The sequence below is a fragment of the Eubalaena glacialis genome, chromosome 2 (assembly GCF_028564815.1).
Source record: "Eubalaena glacialis isolate mEubGla1 chromosome 2, mEubGla1.1.hap2.+ XY, whole genome shotgun sequence".
In the NCBI taxonomy this organism is placed as follows: Eukaryota; Metazoa; Chordata; class Mammalia; order Artiodactyla; family Balaenidae; genus Eubalaena; species Eubalaena glacialis.
Genome location: NC_083717.1, coordinates 80,865,624 through 80,880,376, shown reverse-complemented (window position 1 = coordinate 80,880,376; position 14,753 = coordinate 80,865,624). Strand labels below are relative to the sequence as shown.

Genomic DNA, 14,753 nt, shown 5'->3' with positions numbered 1-14,753 from the left:
TGTTGCTTCTTTGTTGTATTCATTCATTTGTTTTATTTTTTAGATTTCACCTATAAGTGATAACATATGGTATTTGTCTTTTTCCTTCAGATTTATTTCCCTAAGCATAATATGTTCCAGGTCCATGTTCTTGCAAATGGCAAGATTTCATTCTTTTTTATGGCTGAGTAATATTCCATTGTGTGTGTGTGTGTGTGTGTGTGTGTGTGTGTGTGTGTATATACACCACATCTTCGTTATCCATTCTTCTGTTGATAAGCACTTAGGTTGTTGGCATATCTTGGCAATTGTAAATAATGCTGTTGTGAATACGGGTCTGCATGTATCTTTTCAAATTACTGTTTTCATTTTCTTTGAATGTATACCCAGGAGTGGAATTGCTGGATCATATGGTAGTTCGATTTGTAGTTTTTTGAGGAAACTCCATTCTGTTTCCACAGTAGCTGCACCAATTTACATTACCACAAACAATGTACTAGGGTTCCCTTTACTCCACATCCTTGACAACATTTGTTATTTATGACCTTTTTGAACATAGCCATTTTGACAGGTGTGAGGTGATACATCACCGTGGTTTTGATTTACATTTATCTTATGATTAGTGATGTTGAGCGTCTTTTCCTGTGCCTGTTGCCATGTCTGTCTTCTTTGGAAAACTGTCTATTCACATCCTCTGCCCAGTTTTTTTAATCAAATTGGGGGTTTTTTGATGTTGAGTTGTATGAGTTGTTTATATATTTTGGATATTAACCCCTTATCAGTCATACCATTTGCAAATATTTTCTCCCATTCAGTAGGTTTTAGCATTTTTGTTGATGGTTTCCTTTGCTGTGCAAAAGCTTTTAAGTTTAATCAGGTCTCATTTTTAAATTTTTGCTTTTGTTTCCTTTGGCTGCGAGACAGATCCAAAAAAATTATTACTATGATTTATGTCATAGAATGTTCTACCTATGTTTTCTTCTAGTTTTATGCTTTCCAGTCTTACATTTAGGTCTTTAATCCATTTTGAGTTTATTTTTATATATAGTGTGAGAAAAGGTTCTAATTTCATTCTTCTACATGTATCTGTCTAGTTTTCCCTTTACTGATTATTGTGGATATAGATGATTTTACTACTTTTGTTTTTTAACCTTCCTACTAGCTTTGTACATGGTTGATTTACTACCTTTACTGGATACTTACCTTTACTGGATACTTGCCTTTACCGAGGAGATTTTTCTTTCTGTAATTTTCATGTTTTTTGTTGTGGCCTTTTCTTTTTCACTTATAGAAGTCCCTTTAACATTTCTTGTACAGCTGGTTTGGTGGTGCTGAACTCTTTTAGCTTTTGCTTACCTGTTAAACTTCTGACTTCTCCATCAAATCTAAATGAAAGCCTTGCCTGATAGAGTATCCTTGGTTGTAGTTTTTTCTCTTTCATCACTTTAGTTTCTGCTTAAAAGTCAGCTGATAGCCTTACGGGAGTTCCCTGGTTTCTTTTCCCTTGCTGCTTTTAATATTCTCTCCTATATTCAATTTTTGCCATTTTAATTACAATGTGTCTTGGGGTGGTCCTCTTTGGGTAGATCCTGTTTGGGACTCTGTGTTTCCTGCACTTTGAGGTCTGCTTCCTTTTCTAGGTTAGGGAAGTTTTCAGCTATTATATCTTCACATATGTTCTCTGCCCCTTTCTCTCTCTTCTCCTTCTGGGACCTCTGTAATGTGAGTGTTAGAATATTTGATGTTATTCCAGAGATTTATTAAACTTTCCTCATTTCTTTTTATTCTTTTTTTCTTTTTTCTGTTCAGCTTTGGTAATTTCCACTGTTCTGTCTTCCAACTCACTGATCCGTTCCTCTGTATCATTTAACCTACTGTCGAGTCCTAGCAGTGTATTTTTCATTTAGTTATTGTATTCTTCATCTCTGTTAAACTATTTTAACTTCTGGATTAAAGACCTAAATGTAAGACTGGAAAGCATAAAACTAGAAGAAAACATAGGTAGAACATTCTATGACATAAATCATAGTAATAATAATATTTACATACTAATAACTCTGTTCTTCCATTCTTCTCCTGAGTTCTTTGATCATCTTTACAATCATTACCTTGAACTCTTTCTCAGATAGACGGCTTATCTCCATTTCACTTAATTCTTTTTCTGGGGTTTTATCTTGTTCCTTTGTTTGGACGATGTTTCTCTGTCACCTCATTTTGTCAAATTTGCTGTTTTTATTTCTATGTATCTGGTAGGTTGATTATGTTTCCTGACCTTGGAGAAGTGGCCTTTTGTAGGAGATGTCCTATGTGTCTCAGCAGCCCACTCCCCACTGGTTACCAGAGCTGTATGCTCTAGGGGTGCCCCTATGTGTGTGGATCCTTCTGTTGTGGAGGGTAGACTACTGGGGGCAGTCTGGTAGGCATGGCTGGCTCCCAGTCCTGTTGGTTGCCAGTCCCATCCTTGCACAGTGGCTGCCAGTCACCTAGTTCATAATTTTGTCTGGGAGTTTGGTCTATAGGTACTAGTATATTACTCTTGTTTCTGTGTATAGATGTGTTTTCTCTCTGTCTCTGCCTCTTTCTTTGTTCTACAAATTGTCTTGAATTAATCATTGCTTAGATAATTTGAAAATGTTCGATTTGGGGTTGTGTTACCTCTTGTGTTTATTATTGGGATTTAAGTCCCTTTATAGTAAGGTTTTGAAAAGCAGGGATGACCTCAATTACTTTATAACAATCTAATTGCTTCAGTTAGTGTTTTCAGCCTGGAATATTAAGTAAAGGGCGTTCCTATTATAAATTAAAGCACTTAGCTTGAAGGAGATTCACAGACCTCAACCAGAACTTCTCAGAGGACACTTTCAACCTACATATAGTTAGGGATATTTGGGGTTTGGTTGTGTCTATACTTTGAGCCAGAATTGGCCAACATATTAATATTGAGCAGAGATAAATGTGTTCAGTAACATTATTTTTGTCTCTATTCCGCAGTACTGTATGTTCAGATCAAAGTAACAGTTTTAAGCTACACTTTTTGAGCAAGAGAGAGAAAAAAAGTTGCATATTAGAAAATCCTGCCATATGGGAAAAGAATCTAAAAGAGTGGAGATACACACACACACATATATATATATGTATATATATATATATATATATATATATATATAGCTGATTCATTTTGCTGTACACCTGAAGCTAACACAACATTGTAAATCAACTATACTCCAATAAAAATTTAAAAAAAGAAAATCCTGCTAAATAAATGTCAAAAAAAAGTCACAGCGTACAAAATAATTTTTGCTGAACTTAAAAGGTGAAGAAGAAATCAGCTGGCTTAGAAGTTAAATATCTTTCTTCTCCTTAATTCTCTAAGTATTAAATATCCAGGCCAAAAATGCAGTCTACTCATTCACATTTCCAGTATTAATCAGGGATTATGCCTCCTAGTTTGATTCATGTTTTATTCATGCTTACAAGTTTTCATTCTTTCGGGCACTTTGCATAATGCTAAAAGTAGTCAAAATGTGAAAGCTTGCAGATAAATAGAAAAATAGTGATACATTATCACTCTTTAACTCACCAGAATTCTCACCTTTTTCAGGAACGCACATTAGAGCATTCAAGTCATTTCTCATTACTGCCTGAGCTATTCTACATAGGACCTAACAGATGATTTTTGCATTTTGTAAACTTTCAGGTCTGTCTTTAGCAATTCAATTTGTTTTAACCTCAGATATGTTATTTTTTTCCTTTTTGGAATACAAATAATAAAAGTAGATTGGAACACAGCACTGTTGGCAAACCAAACTTTATTAAATATTTGACTTTATCCGTTACAGAACATGAAAAGCAGCGGTTATGCAAGAGCACAGATTATATGAATTTGCATTTCAAAGTGAAATGGTTTTATAATGAATATGTGCGAGAACTTCCTGCCTTCAAGGATGCCGTTCCTGAATATTCCTTGTAAGTAGTGATTTTCACCTCCAACTTTATTCTCAATTCATAGTCCTGTAAAATTAAACCTGAATTATGCAGCCCTAAAATCTCTTCACATAATCTTCATTTGAATGCTGACATTTCTGTCATAAAATTAACATTAAATGATTTGCATACCTTTGGGAACCATATTTAATTGAATTGTGTTGCATTTTTCAAGTATGACTTACTTGGATATTCAACTCAAAGAGAAAGAAATACATAATACATAATACACAATGGCTCACATGATGAAATTATTTCTTGTAAAAGTGCTTGAACTCAAATTTTGTTGGGAAAATGAGGGGTGCTTGTGTATTGATCTATATAATCCAAATTAGTCTTTATTTCAAACCTAAAAATGTCTTAGATATTTATATTTCTAAAATAGAAGTCATTATTAAACAGGTAACATTTTCAGAAACATGAATCTATCAGATACAACTGTAATCACACAGATTTATAATACTCTGCATTTTATATTTGTCAGAATTCTGTTTTATTCTGTTGAGGGAGGGCTTCCAAATTCTAGGCACTATGCCAAGTATTGTAGGACAATAGTGAATAAAATAAAGGCCTCACCTTGAAAGGAGCTTATACTCAAGGAGATAGTGTAAGAACAAAAATCCTGCTAAAGCAAGGCAAATTGAAATAATTACTAATTCAAGTAATATGAGCAAAGTGCAATGGGGTCTCACAGAAGAGAGATATTACCCCATTTCAGTGACTCTACACAGTATTTATGGATGGGGTAGCATTTGATACAGACTTTGAACTGTTGTTCTGGCTATGGCAAGAAAATGAAAGGAAAGTTATGAGCATAATTATGGAGGAAGGAATACATGGGCTATGGTCCATGGGAAATAGTTTCATTTCAGTGGAGTACAGGGTATCTTTACAAAATTAGTAGAAAGTAATGTAGGAAATGTGGTTTTGAACTAGATTATATAAATACTGTGAAGCTTTTACCACTTTCATTAGGCATTGTGGGGGTTGGAAAAGGTAGAGAATGGAGGGGGGTAGGGAAGGGATTTAGAAGTTAGTGAGTAACGTAGTGATGAGATTAGAACTGCCCATTTATTTAACTTTTCTCATAGAAGCTTATAAGATAGAATTGTATACTGGGAGAAGTAAAAATTTTATATACATAATAGAGTGATTGTAGTAAAAATGTAAAGGATGAAGATGTATGGGAGAGAAATTTCAAAGATAGAATTTACAGAATTTGTCAACTAAAGACACATGAGGATAAAAGAAAGAAGGAAGAGTTAAACATGCAGTACATGTGCCTAAGCATTGGTAGTATCATTGACTGGGAATAGGGGAATGAAAAAGGGAGCTATTTGCTAAGAGAATTCTGCTTCTGGCTCTGTGTAGACTAACTAAACTACACTAACTTAAATCAGACTAACATGCTCACTGAAGACCAACTATAAAAGCAAAATAAAATTAAACAGTATCAGAGAGCAATTGAGGCAACCAGGGATTGAGAAGCTATGGTCCCTGAGAAAAGAGATGCATTGAGGTGAACCCTGTATTTGCTGCAGTTTCTCTCCAGTCCTCTCCATCTACATGCATTTACCAATTTGCCATATAAGTCATGGTGGTCAAATAGAGAACAGTAACCCCGAGTTTATAGTGATCTCCCTGGGCTAGAGAAACAAACATTGGTGTTCAAGACTCTGAAGGCTGCTTTGTCTTGTGGGACCAGCATCCTAGAATAAAGGGAACTACAGAGAAGTAAGTATAGCATGCTGCATGCAGTTTCTCCTTGAGGTATTCTCTGATTCTTAATCTGCCCATGTGTGGAGAGTAAGGCAGAAATAAACAAGTAGAAAGCAGGCACTAAGAGATTAAAAACCAAGCAGAGACTTCAGCAGTCTCACAATGCTGGGGAGATAAAAATTAGAAAGCAAGGCTTCCTAAGAAAGAAGACACATTATAAACATCCCAGGTTTTCGGGTGAGATCCCTGAAGGACTCTGTCCTAAATATAAGGGCAAACTGGAAATAGCCCAGTCTAAAACCCAGTCTTTTCCAGATTGTGGTGATCTCCCTACATTCTGTCTACAAGAAGAAATTCAAATCCACTTTGGAGGAAATGATCAACCAAAGGTTCCACAATTTTTCATAGACAATGCACAATATTTAACAAAAGATTAAAGACTGCCAGGCAACAGGACCAAATGACTAGAATCCAAGAGAAAAAGAGATATTAGTCTTATCAGACATAGAGTTTGATGTGTACTTCAAATTATGGGAGAATTTCAACAGAAAAATGGAACCTATAAGAAGAATAAAATGGACATTGTAGAACTGAAATAGGATGAAATTAGGAATGTGATAGATGGACCTAATGGCAGAATATACATAGCAGAAGAGGGTTTAAAATAACTGGAACATATTTTTGAAGAATATATTCATATAAAATCGTAGAAACAAAAAATACAAAATATAGAAAAAATAGAACAGGGATATATGGGACAAATTATAAAAAGGTCTAATGTACAAAGACCTGAGTTCCAGAAAAGGAGAAGAGAGAAACAGTACTAGAGCAGTGTGTGAAGAGTCACTAGATGTGGATTTTGCAAAACTGATGAAAAACATGAAGCCACAGTTCAAGAATTTCTATAAATCCTAAGAAGGGTAAATGCAAGGAAAACTACCTGTAGGTACATCATAGAAAACTGCTTAAAATCAAAAAGAAGAAATCTTTAAATGTACTGGGTCAAGAAAGGGAAGACACTTTACCTTCAAAAGAGCTGCAGTAAAACAGTTGGCTGATTATTCAATAGAAGTGACTGAAACCTGAATACAGTGCAATGATACCTTTTAAGTGCTGAAAGAAAACAATTTAGAATTCTACAAGTGTCAAACATAGCCTTCAAAAATAAAGGAAAATAAACACATTTATATAACTGAGAAGTTGAGAGAACTTATTTCCAGCAGACTCTCACCAAAAATATACTCTAAGCCTTCAGACAAGGAAAATGACTCAACATAAAAATACAGTAATATAGTAAAGAATTAAAATCATTAAAGAAGGTGAACAAATGAGTACATTAAAAAAATAAAAATTAAAAAATAAATAAACACATTAACTATATAAAATTTTTAAAATCTGTAGAATAAAATATACATAGGATTAGGACTTCCCTGATGATGCAGTGGTTAAGAATCCGCCTGCCAATACAGGCGACACAGGCTCAATCCCTGGTCTGGGAAGATCCTGTATGCTGCGGAGCAACTAAGCCCGTGCGCCGCAACTACTGAGCCTGTGCTCTAGAGCCCATGAGCCACTACTGAAGCCTGAGTGCCTAGAGCCTGTGCTCTGCAACAAGAGAAGCCACCGCAATGAGAAGCCCATGCACCACAATGAAGAGTAGCCCCCACTGACCACCACTAGAGAAGGCCCATGCACAGCAATGAACACCCAATGCAGCCAAAAATAAATAATAAATAAACAAATAAATTTAAAATAGAAGACAGCAATAGCATGAAAAGGTAGAAGAGTGATACACTGAGTAAATACAAGATCCTTGACTTGTTTGAAAAGTGTAAAATACTCATTTTAAAAAGCTTTGAATATGTCGTGGATGTGTATTATAATTTATAGTGTAACCCCTTAAGGTATAATATAATACCATGCATCAATAAGATAATGGGGAAGGGGAGGAGGATAAAACAAAATTACGTAAAAGTCAAGAAACAAGAGTGAAAAGAGGGAAGAGCAAGTAGGAAATTGAGGGTGGGGGAAGCAAGATGATAGATTTAAAATTTAATGTATCAGAAAATTAAGTGTAATCATTAAATGCAAATATATTAATACTCTAGCCAACAAGTATTGTCCTACTAGATAAAATAGCAAAACCCAAAATATCTTGCTTACAATTTATTCACCTAAAACATGAGTCTAGAAATGTTAAGTGAAAGGATTAAAAAAAAAATTGAAAAGACAATTACACAGCTATCCTAATATTAGACAAAATAGATTTTAAGATAAGAAATACTTTGAGAGAGAGAAATTTTTCATGATGATTAAAGGAGCAATTCAACAAAAAGATGGGAAAGATATCTAATGGAAAAATATCCCATGCTCTTGGATTGGAAGAATTAATATTGTTAAATGGCCATACTACCCAAAGCAACCTACAGATTTAATTTGATCTCTATCAAATTACCCATGACATTTTTCACAAAACTAATTATTACCCTAAAATTTACATGGAACCATGAAGGACCCGCGAATTGCCAAAGCAATCCTGAGGAAAAAGAACAAAGCTGGAGGCATAACCCTCCTAGACTTCAGACAATACTACAAAGCTACAGCAATCAAAACATCATGGTATTGGCACAAAAACAGACATGTGGATCAATGGAACAGAATAGAGAGTCCAGAAATAAACCCACACATCTACGCTCAATTAATCTTTGACAAAGGAGGCAAGAATATATACAATGGAGAAAAGACAGTCTCTTCAGGAAGTGATGTTGGGAAAGCCGGACAGCTACATGTAAATCAATGAAGTTAGAACACTCCCTCACACCATACACAAAAATAAACTCAAAATGGCTTAAAGACTTAAATATAAAACATGACACCATAAAACTCCTAGAGGAGAACATAGGCAAAACATTCTCTGACGTAAATCATAGCAACATTTTCTTAGGTCAGTCTCCCAAGGCAATAGAAATAAAAGCAAAAATAAACAAATGGGACCTACTCAAACTTATAAGCTTTTGCACAGCAAATGAAGCCATAAACAAAATGTAAAGACAACCTATGGGATGGAAGAAAATATTTGCAAATGATGTGACCAACAAGGGGTTAAATTCCAAAATATAAAAACAGTTCATACAACTCAGTAAAAAAAACCAAACCACCCAATCAAAAAATGGGCAGAACAAATAAATAAATATCATTTTTCTTTTTGTTCAAACTTTAAAAATAAATAGGCAGAAGACCTAAATAGACAATTCCCCAAAGAAGACATACAGATGGGCAACAGGCACATGAGAAGATGCTCAACATTGCTAATTATTAGAGAAATGCAAACCAAAATGACAAAGAGGTACCACCTCACACTGGTCAGAATGGCCACCATCAAAAAGTCTACAAATAACAAATGCTGGAGAGGGTGTGGAGAAAAGGGAACCCTCCTTCACTGTTGGTGGGAATGTAAATTGGTGCAGCCACTATGGAAAACAATATGGGGGTTCCTTAAAAAACTAAAAATAGAGTTGCCATATGATCCAGCAATCCCACTCCTGGGCATATATCCGGAGAAAACTCTAACTTGAAAAGATACATGCACCCCAAAGTTCATAACAACACTATTTACAATAGGCAAGTCATAGAAGCAGCCTAAATGTCCATTGATAGATGAATGGATAAAGAAAATGTGGTACATATATACAGTGGGATACTACTCAGCCATAAAAAGAATGAAATATTGCCATTTGCAGCAACATGGATGGACCTAGAGGTTATCATACTAAGTGAAGTAAGTCAAACAGAGAAAGAAAAATATCATATGATGTCACTTATATGTAGACTCTAAAATATGATACAAATGAACTTATTTACAAAACAAACACTCATAGACACAAAGCAAAGTTATGGTTACCAATGGGGAAGGGGGAGGGAGGGATAAATTAGGAGTCTGGGATTAGTAGATACAAACTACTATGTATAAAATAGATAAACAACAAGGTCCTACTGTGTAGCACAGGGAACTATATTCAATACCCTGTAACAAACCATAATGGAAAAGAATATGAAATAGAATATATATATATGAAACCATAACATACATAACTGACTCACTTTGCTATACACCAGGAAATAACACAGCATTGTAAATCAACTATACTTCAATTAAAATATTTCAAAAATAAAATTTAAAAAGATATTTCATTTCTAAATTTGTATGTATCAAATGACATGTCAGCAAAATATATAAAGCAAAAACTGTCAGAAGTAAAATGAAAAATCAAATCTACAATTCTATTTGGAGATTATACATCTTTCAGAAACTGATTGAAGAATCAGACAAAAAATGTCATTAAGAAAAAAGACATTTCAACAACATGATATCTGTCCATCTATTTCTGGTCACCCAGAGTTTCCACAAATTTTCATAGATATTGTTTACACACATACACACACACACACACTACCTATCTACAGTTATAACCAGCAATGAGAAAATACACATTGTTATCAGATGTACATGGTGCATTTACCAAAATAGACTATCTGATAGACCAAAAAGCAAGTATAATGAATTTTAAAAGATTGAAGCATATACTGTATGTTCTTGGACCACTGTGGAATTAAGCCAAAAATCAACTCCAAGAAGATAACTAGAAAGTCACCAGATAGGGAAATTAAGCAGATACTCTAGATCATTCATAAGTCAAAAAACAAATCACAGTGTAGATTACATGATATTTTTAACTAAGTGATAAAATATGGCATGTCAAAACTTGTGGATTACAGCTAAAACAGTAAATAGAGGAAGATTTATAGCTCTAGTTCTATAAAGAGAAAGGAAAAAAGGCTATAAAATCAGTAATATAAGTTATCAGAAGAAATGTTTAAAAGCCAGTCAAATCAAGAGAAAGTAGAAAAAGAAAATAATCAACATGACCTGGAATAAAAATAAAGTAGAAAATTTAAGGAGAAATTAAAAAGCCAAGCGTGTTTTTGAGAAGACTATAAAAACCAAAAAAACCTTAGTAAGGCCAGTGAAAAAAGATATGTCACAAATTACCATTATCAGGAAAAGATGTCACTAACGATGCTACAAAGATAAAAAATTATTAAGAGAGTATTTATGGTAGCACATTTAAAAGTTAGACAAAATGTACAAATTCCTTTAAAAAGAAAACTTATCAAGCTAGCATAGGAAAAAAGATAAAATCTGAGCGGGTCTATAACTATTTTAAAATTTGAATCCTTAAATAAAAATCATGTCACAATTAAAACTCCAGGCCCAGATGGCTCCAAATGGAATTCTTCCAACTGTTTAAGAAAGAATATCAGCAATGTTACACAAACTGTTCCAGAGAAGGCAGGAATACTTCTCAAATCCTTTTTGAGGTCAGCATATCCTCACTACTAAAACCTATTGAGAACATGACAAGTAAGAATAATTACAGGCCAATTTCTCTCTGACCATAGTTTAAAAAAATAAATGAAATATTAGCCAATAGAATTCAGTGGTCTATAAAAACAGTAATATAACATGACCATGGGGAATTTATTCCTGGAATATGAGATTAGTTAAACATTTTAAAAGCAATGAATGTAAATCACCACATTTAAATTATGAAGGAGAAAATCGCTATAATCATTACACTAAATATATAACAATAATTAGGTAAAATAGAACATCAATTTATTATAAAAATCTCTGATCAAGTTAGGAATAGAAGGGAACTCTCTTAATCTAATAAAAGACCCACCCTTCGAAAAAAACTGTACAAACATTCTCATGGATAAAATTTTGAAAACTTCCCCCTGAGATCAAGAATGACTGATTATATATATGTATAACTGAATCACTTTGCTGTACAGTAGAAATTAACACAACATTGTAAATCAACTATACTTCAGTAAAATAAATTTTTAAAAAAAGAACAAGACCGATAGCTGATAACATCACTTTTATTTAACATTGTGCTAGAAGCCCTAGGCAGTACAATAAGACAAGAAAGAGAAAAGTATAATGGTTGTAAAAGCATATAATGATGCTATCCATATGTGTATATGACATATTTATACACCTAGAGAATTCAAAAGAAAGTATAGGAAAACTAATAGAATCTAAAAAGTGAATGTAGTAAGTTCATTGAATTTCTATGTGATAGCCACAGTTAGAAAATTACATATAAACAATACTGTTTGAATGGCATTAAAACCGTGATAAACACATGTGATGAAAGATGTGCATGCCCTCTATTCAGGCAACTATAAAATATTACTGAGAGGATTACTTCAGATGAACTAAATAAAAATATACAATATTCCTAAATAGATGCATTACTGTAAAGGAGGTCGTTCTCCCCACATTGACATACAGATTCAAAGCAATCCCATAAGGAGTCCCGCAGCTATTTTTGTACAGATTGACAAGTTCATTCAAAAATATGTAATACATAGAAATGCAAAGGGCTAAGACTAGCCATAGCAATCTTGAAGAGGAAGTAAAAAAGTTGGAGAACTGCACTATCAGTCATCAAGACTTATTCAAAAGTTAATTATTAATTGTATGGTGTTGTGCATGACAAATAGACCAATGAAACAAAATAGTCCAGAGACAAATCCACACATTGCTGTTACCTGATTTGCATCAAAGATGCCAACTCAAAGCAGTGGGGGAAAGGATGACCTTCTAAATAAATGGTGCTAGACAACTGTACATCCATACGGAAAAAAGAACTTTGAAACTTAGACCATTCACAAAACCCACCTACTGGTGGATTGCAGATCACTAAAAGTTAAAGGTGAGCACCCAGGATCAGTTACAGGAGTTGAATCAGTGTAGATGAAAGCCAGATGGTAAAGCCCTAAGAAATGAGAGAATGGCACAGTGGGGGACATAGCACACAAGATCTACATTTTACAGGATTTTGAATTGTAAAGGGAATTGTAGAGTGGGAATTGGGAACTAAGCATATTTGAGGCAGCATTGGAAGGGCCAAGAGAAAGGTAGAGATTGAAGGTAAAAGAGAAGGGAATATATATATATATACACACATATATATATACACACACACACACACATATCTATATATACACACATATATGTGTATATATGTATATATATATATATATATACACATATATGTGTGTATATATAGATATGTGTGTGTGTGTATATATATATATATACATGTATATGGTACACTGCACTGCATGCGGGACCTTAGTTCCCCGATCAGGAATTGAACCCATGAACCTGTACCCCATGTAGTGGAAGCTCACTTGGACTCCTAACCACTGGACTGCCAAGGAATTTTGAGAAGCGGATATGTTTGAGAAGTGAAACTAGAGGTCTCCAAGGTAGCAGAACTAGAAAAAGAGAATGAAAAGAGATTTTTGGTCCTGAATTACTCTCAGATAAGAAAAGAGCAGTATTCACTGTTAGTCATGTGCAAATGACATCTTTTATGGTATGCAATACTATTGATTTTTTTTCAGGTGGTTTGAACCTTTTGTCATGCAGTGGCTAGATGAAAATGAAGACGTGTCAATGGAGTTCCTTCATGGAGCCCTGGGAAGAGACAAAAAGGATGGAGTGAGTTTAAATGACTTTCAGATTGCCTATTGTCAAGATTCATTTACACTGCTCACTTTCAAGCTAATGGGAGTTGTTAGGCTTATTGCTATTAATTAAGTTTAATTTTAATCCTCTCATTACCAAAATATAATTAAAACACAATTTTAAATGCTGATAAGAACCCTAGGGAATCGCTTTTAAAAAAAAATCAATCACCCTTTTGCCCCAAGATTCTTTACTCCTTGAATTGGTCTGAATCTACAAGTTCAGTGGGCTTATACAAAGCTCCCCTGTTGTTCTGGAACCTTTCCAGGATTCCAGGATTAGGAACAGACACTCTCCCAATCCCTCTGGAGCAAATCAAATGTCTTGAGCCACAGTCGGCTTGCTAAACCATCCTAATGCCTGTGGGGAATGAGAAATTGAAAGAACCAGTCCCTCAATTCAGTAATGGAGAAACCAATTAATAGCAACCTGCCTCATGATATTAGTTTTGCTACACTTTCCAGAAAAGGAGATGGATGATTTTAAAATGAGCAAGCATTTTATTACTGGGAAATGAAAGTACATGATATAGGAGATTGAGCTGTTTTTGTGAAATAATGAAGATTCCTTCCACAGTCCCTCTAATGTATGCTTATGAGGATGGTTTCACCTTCTCTCCCCTCAGTTCCAGCAGACATCTGATCACGCGCTGTTTTCTTCCTCTGTGGTTGATGTCTTTGCTCAGCTTAATCAGAGCTTTGAGATTATTAAGAAACTGGAATGCCCCAATCCTGAAGCATTATCTCACTTAATGAGAAGATTTGCAAAGGTAGGTTAAATGGAATGAATCCTTTCTTCGCTGGGACTATGGCATGTTGTTATTTTCCTACACAGAATTTGAAAAATGCTGTTGTTTTGTAGCATTAGTCTTGTCTGACTACTACCCCAATTTAATTTTCTAATTCCAGTAAAAATAGGCTGTTTCAGGTTTGTCATCTGACTCTCTTTTTACCCTTCCTGTTTCCTAAGTATGGATTTATCATCTTAAAAAATCTATTTATTGTTCACATGAATGACTCAGTCATTTGTAATTGATGAGACTACCACAGGTGGCCAAATTAATTTCTATTTCAGCTTTGTAGCTGAAAATAAATCTTGGAATTTCATATTCAAATCGCAGGTATTTTTTTTTAATCAGTAGTACATTGTAGTACGATAAAAAGTATTTGAACTTGGAGTAATGAAAACTGAGTTCTAACTTCAAATCAGCCAGTAACTGTAGTGTGAGTCTGAGCAGTTCCCGTGATTTTTTTTTTTAACATCTTTATTGGAGTATAATTGCTTTACAATGTTATGTTAGTTTCTGCTGTATAACAAAGTGAATTAGCTATACGTATACATATATCCCCATATCCTCTCCCTCTTGCGTCTCCCTCCCACCCTCCCTATCCCACCCCTCTAGGTGGTCACAATCAAGGTCACAAAGTCCCTTGATTTTTATGAGTTTAGTTTTCTTAGTTGGCAA

At 34.4% G+C, this 14,753-nt stretch overlaps 1 protein-coding gene across 2 annotated transcripts in view; it reads left to right on the top strand.

Annotated features, from left to right (window-relative positions):
* The window catches only part of UNC13C (unc-13 homolog C), a 622,127-nt gene that overhangs the window by 493,310 nt on the left and 114,064 nt on the right, over window positions 1-14,753 (top strand). For both annotated transcript variants that reach the window (XM_061182103.1, XM_061182102.1), the window contains 3 exons: window positions 3,819-3,945; window positions 13,165-13,261; window positions 13,914-14,057. In XM_061182103.1, coding sequence (XP_061038086.1) covers window positions 3,819-3,945; window positions 13,165-13,261; window positions 13,914-14,057 — 368 coding nt within the window. The remainder of the gene's footprint in view (window positions 1-3,818; window positions 3,946-13,164; window positions 13,262-13,913; window positions 14,058-14,753) is intronic.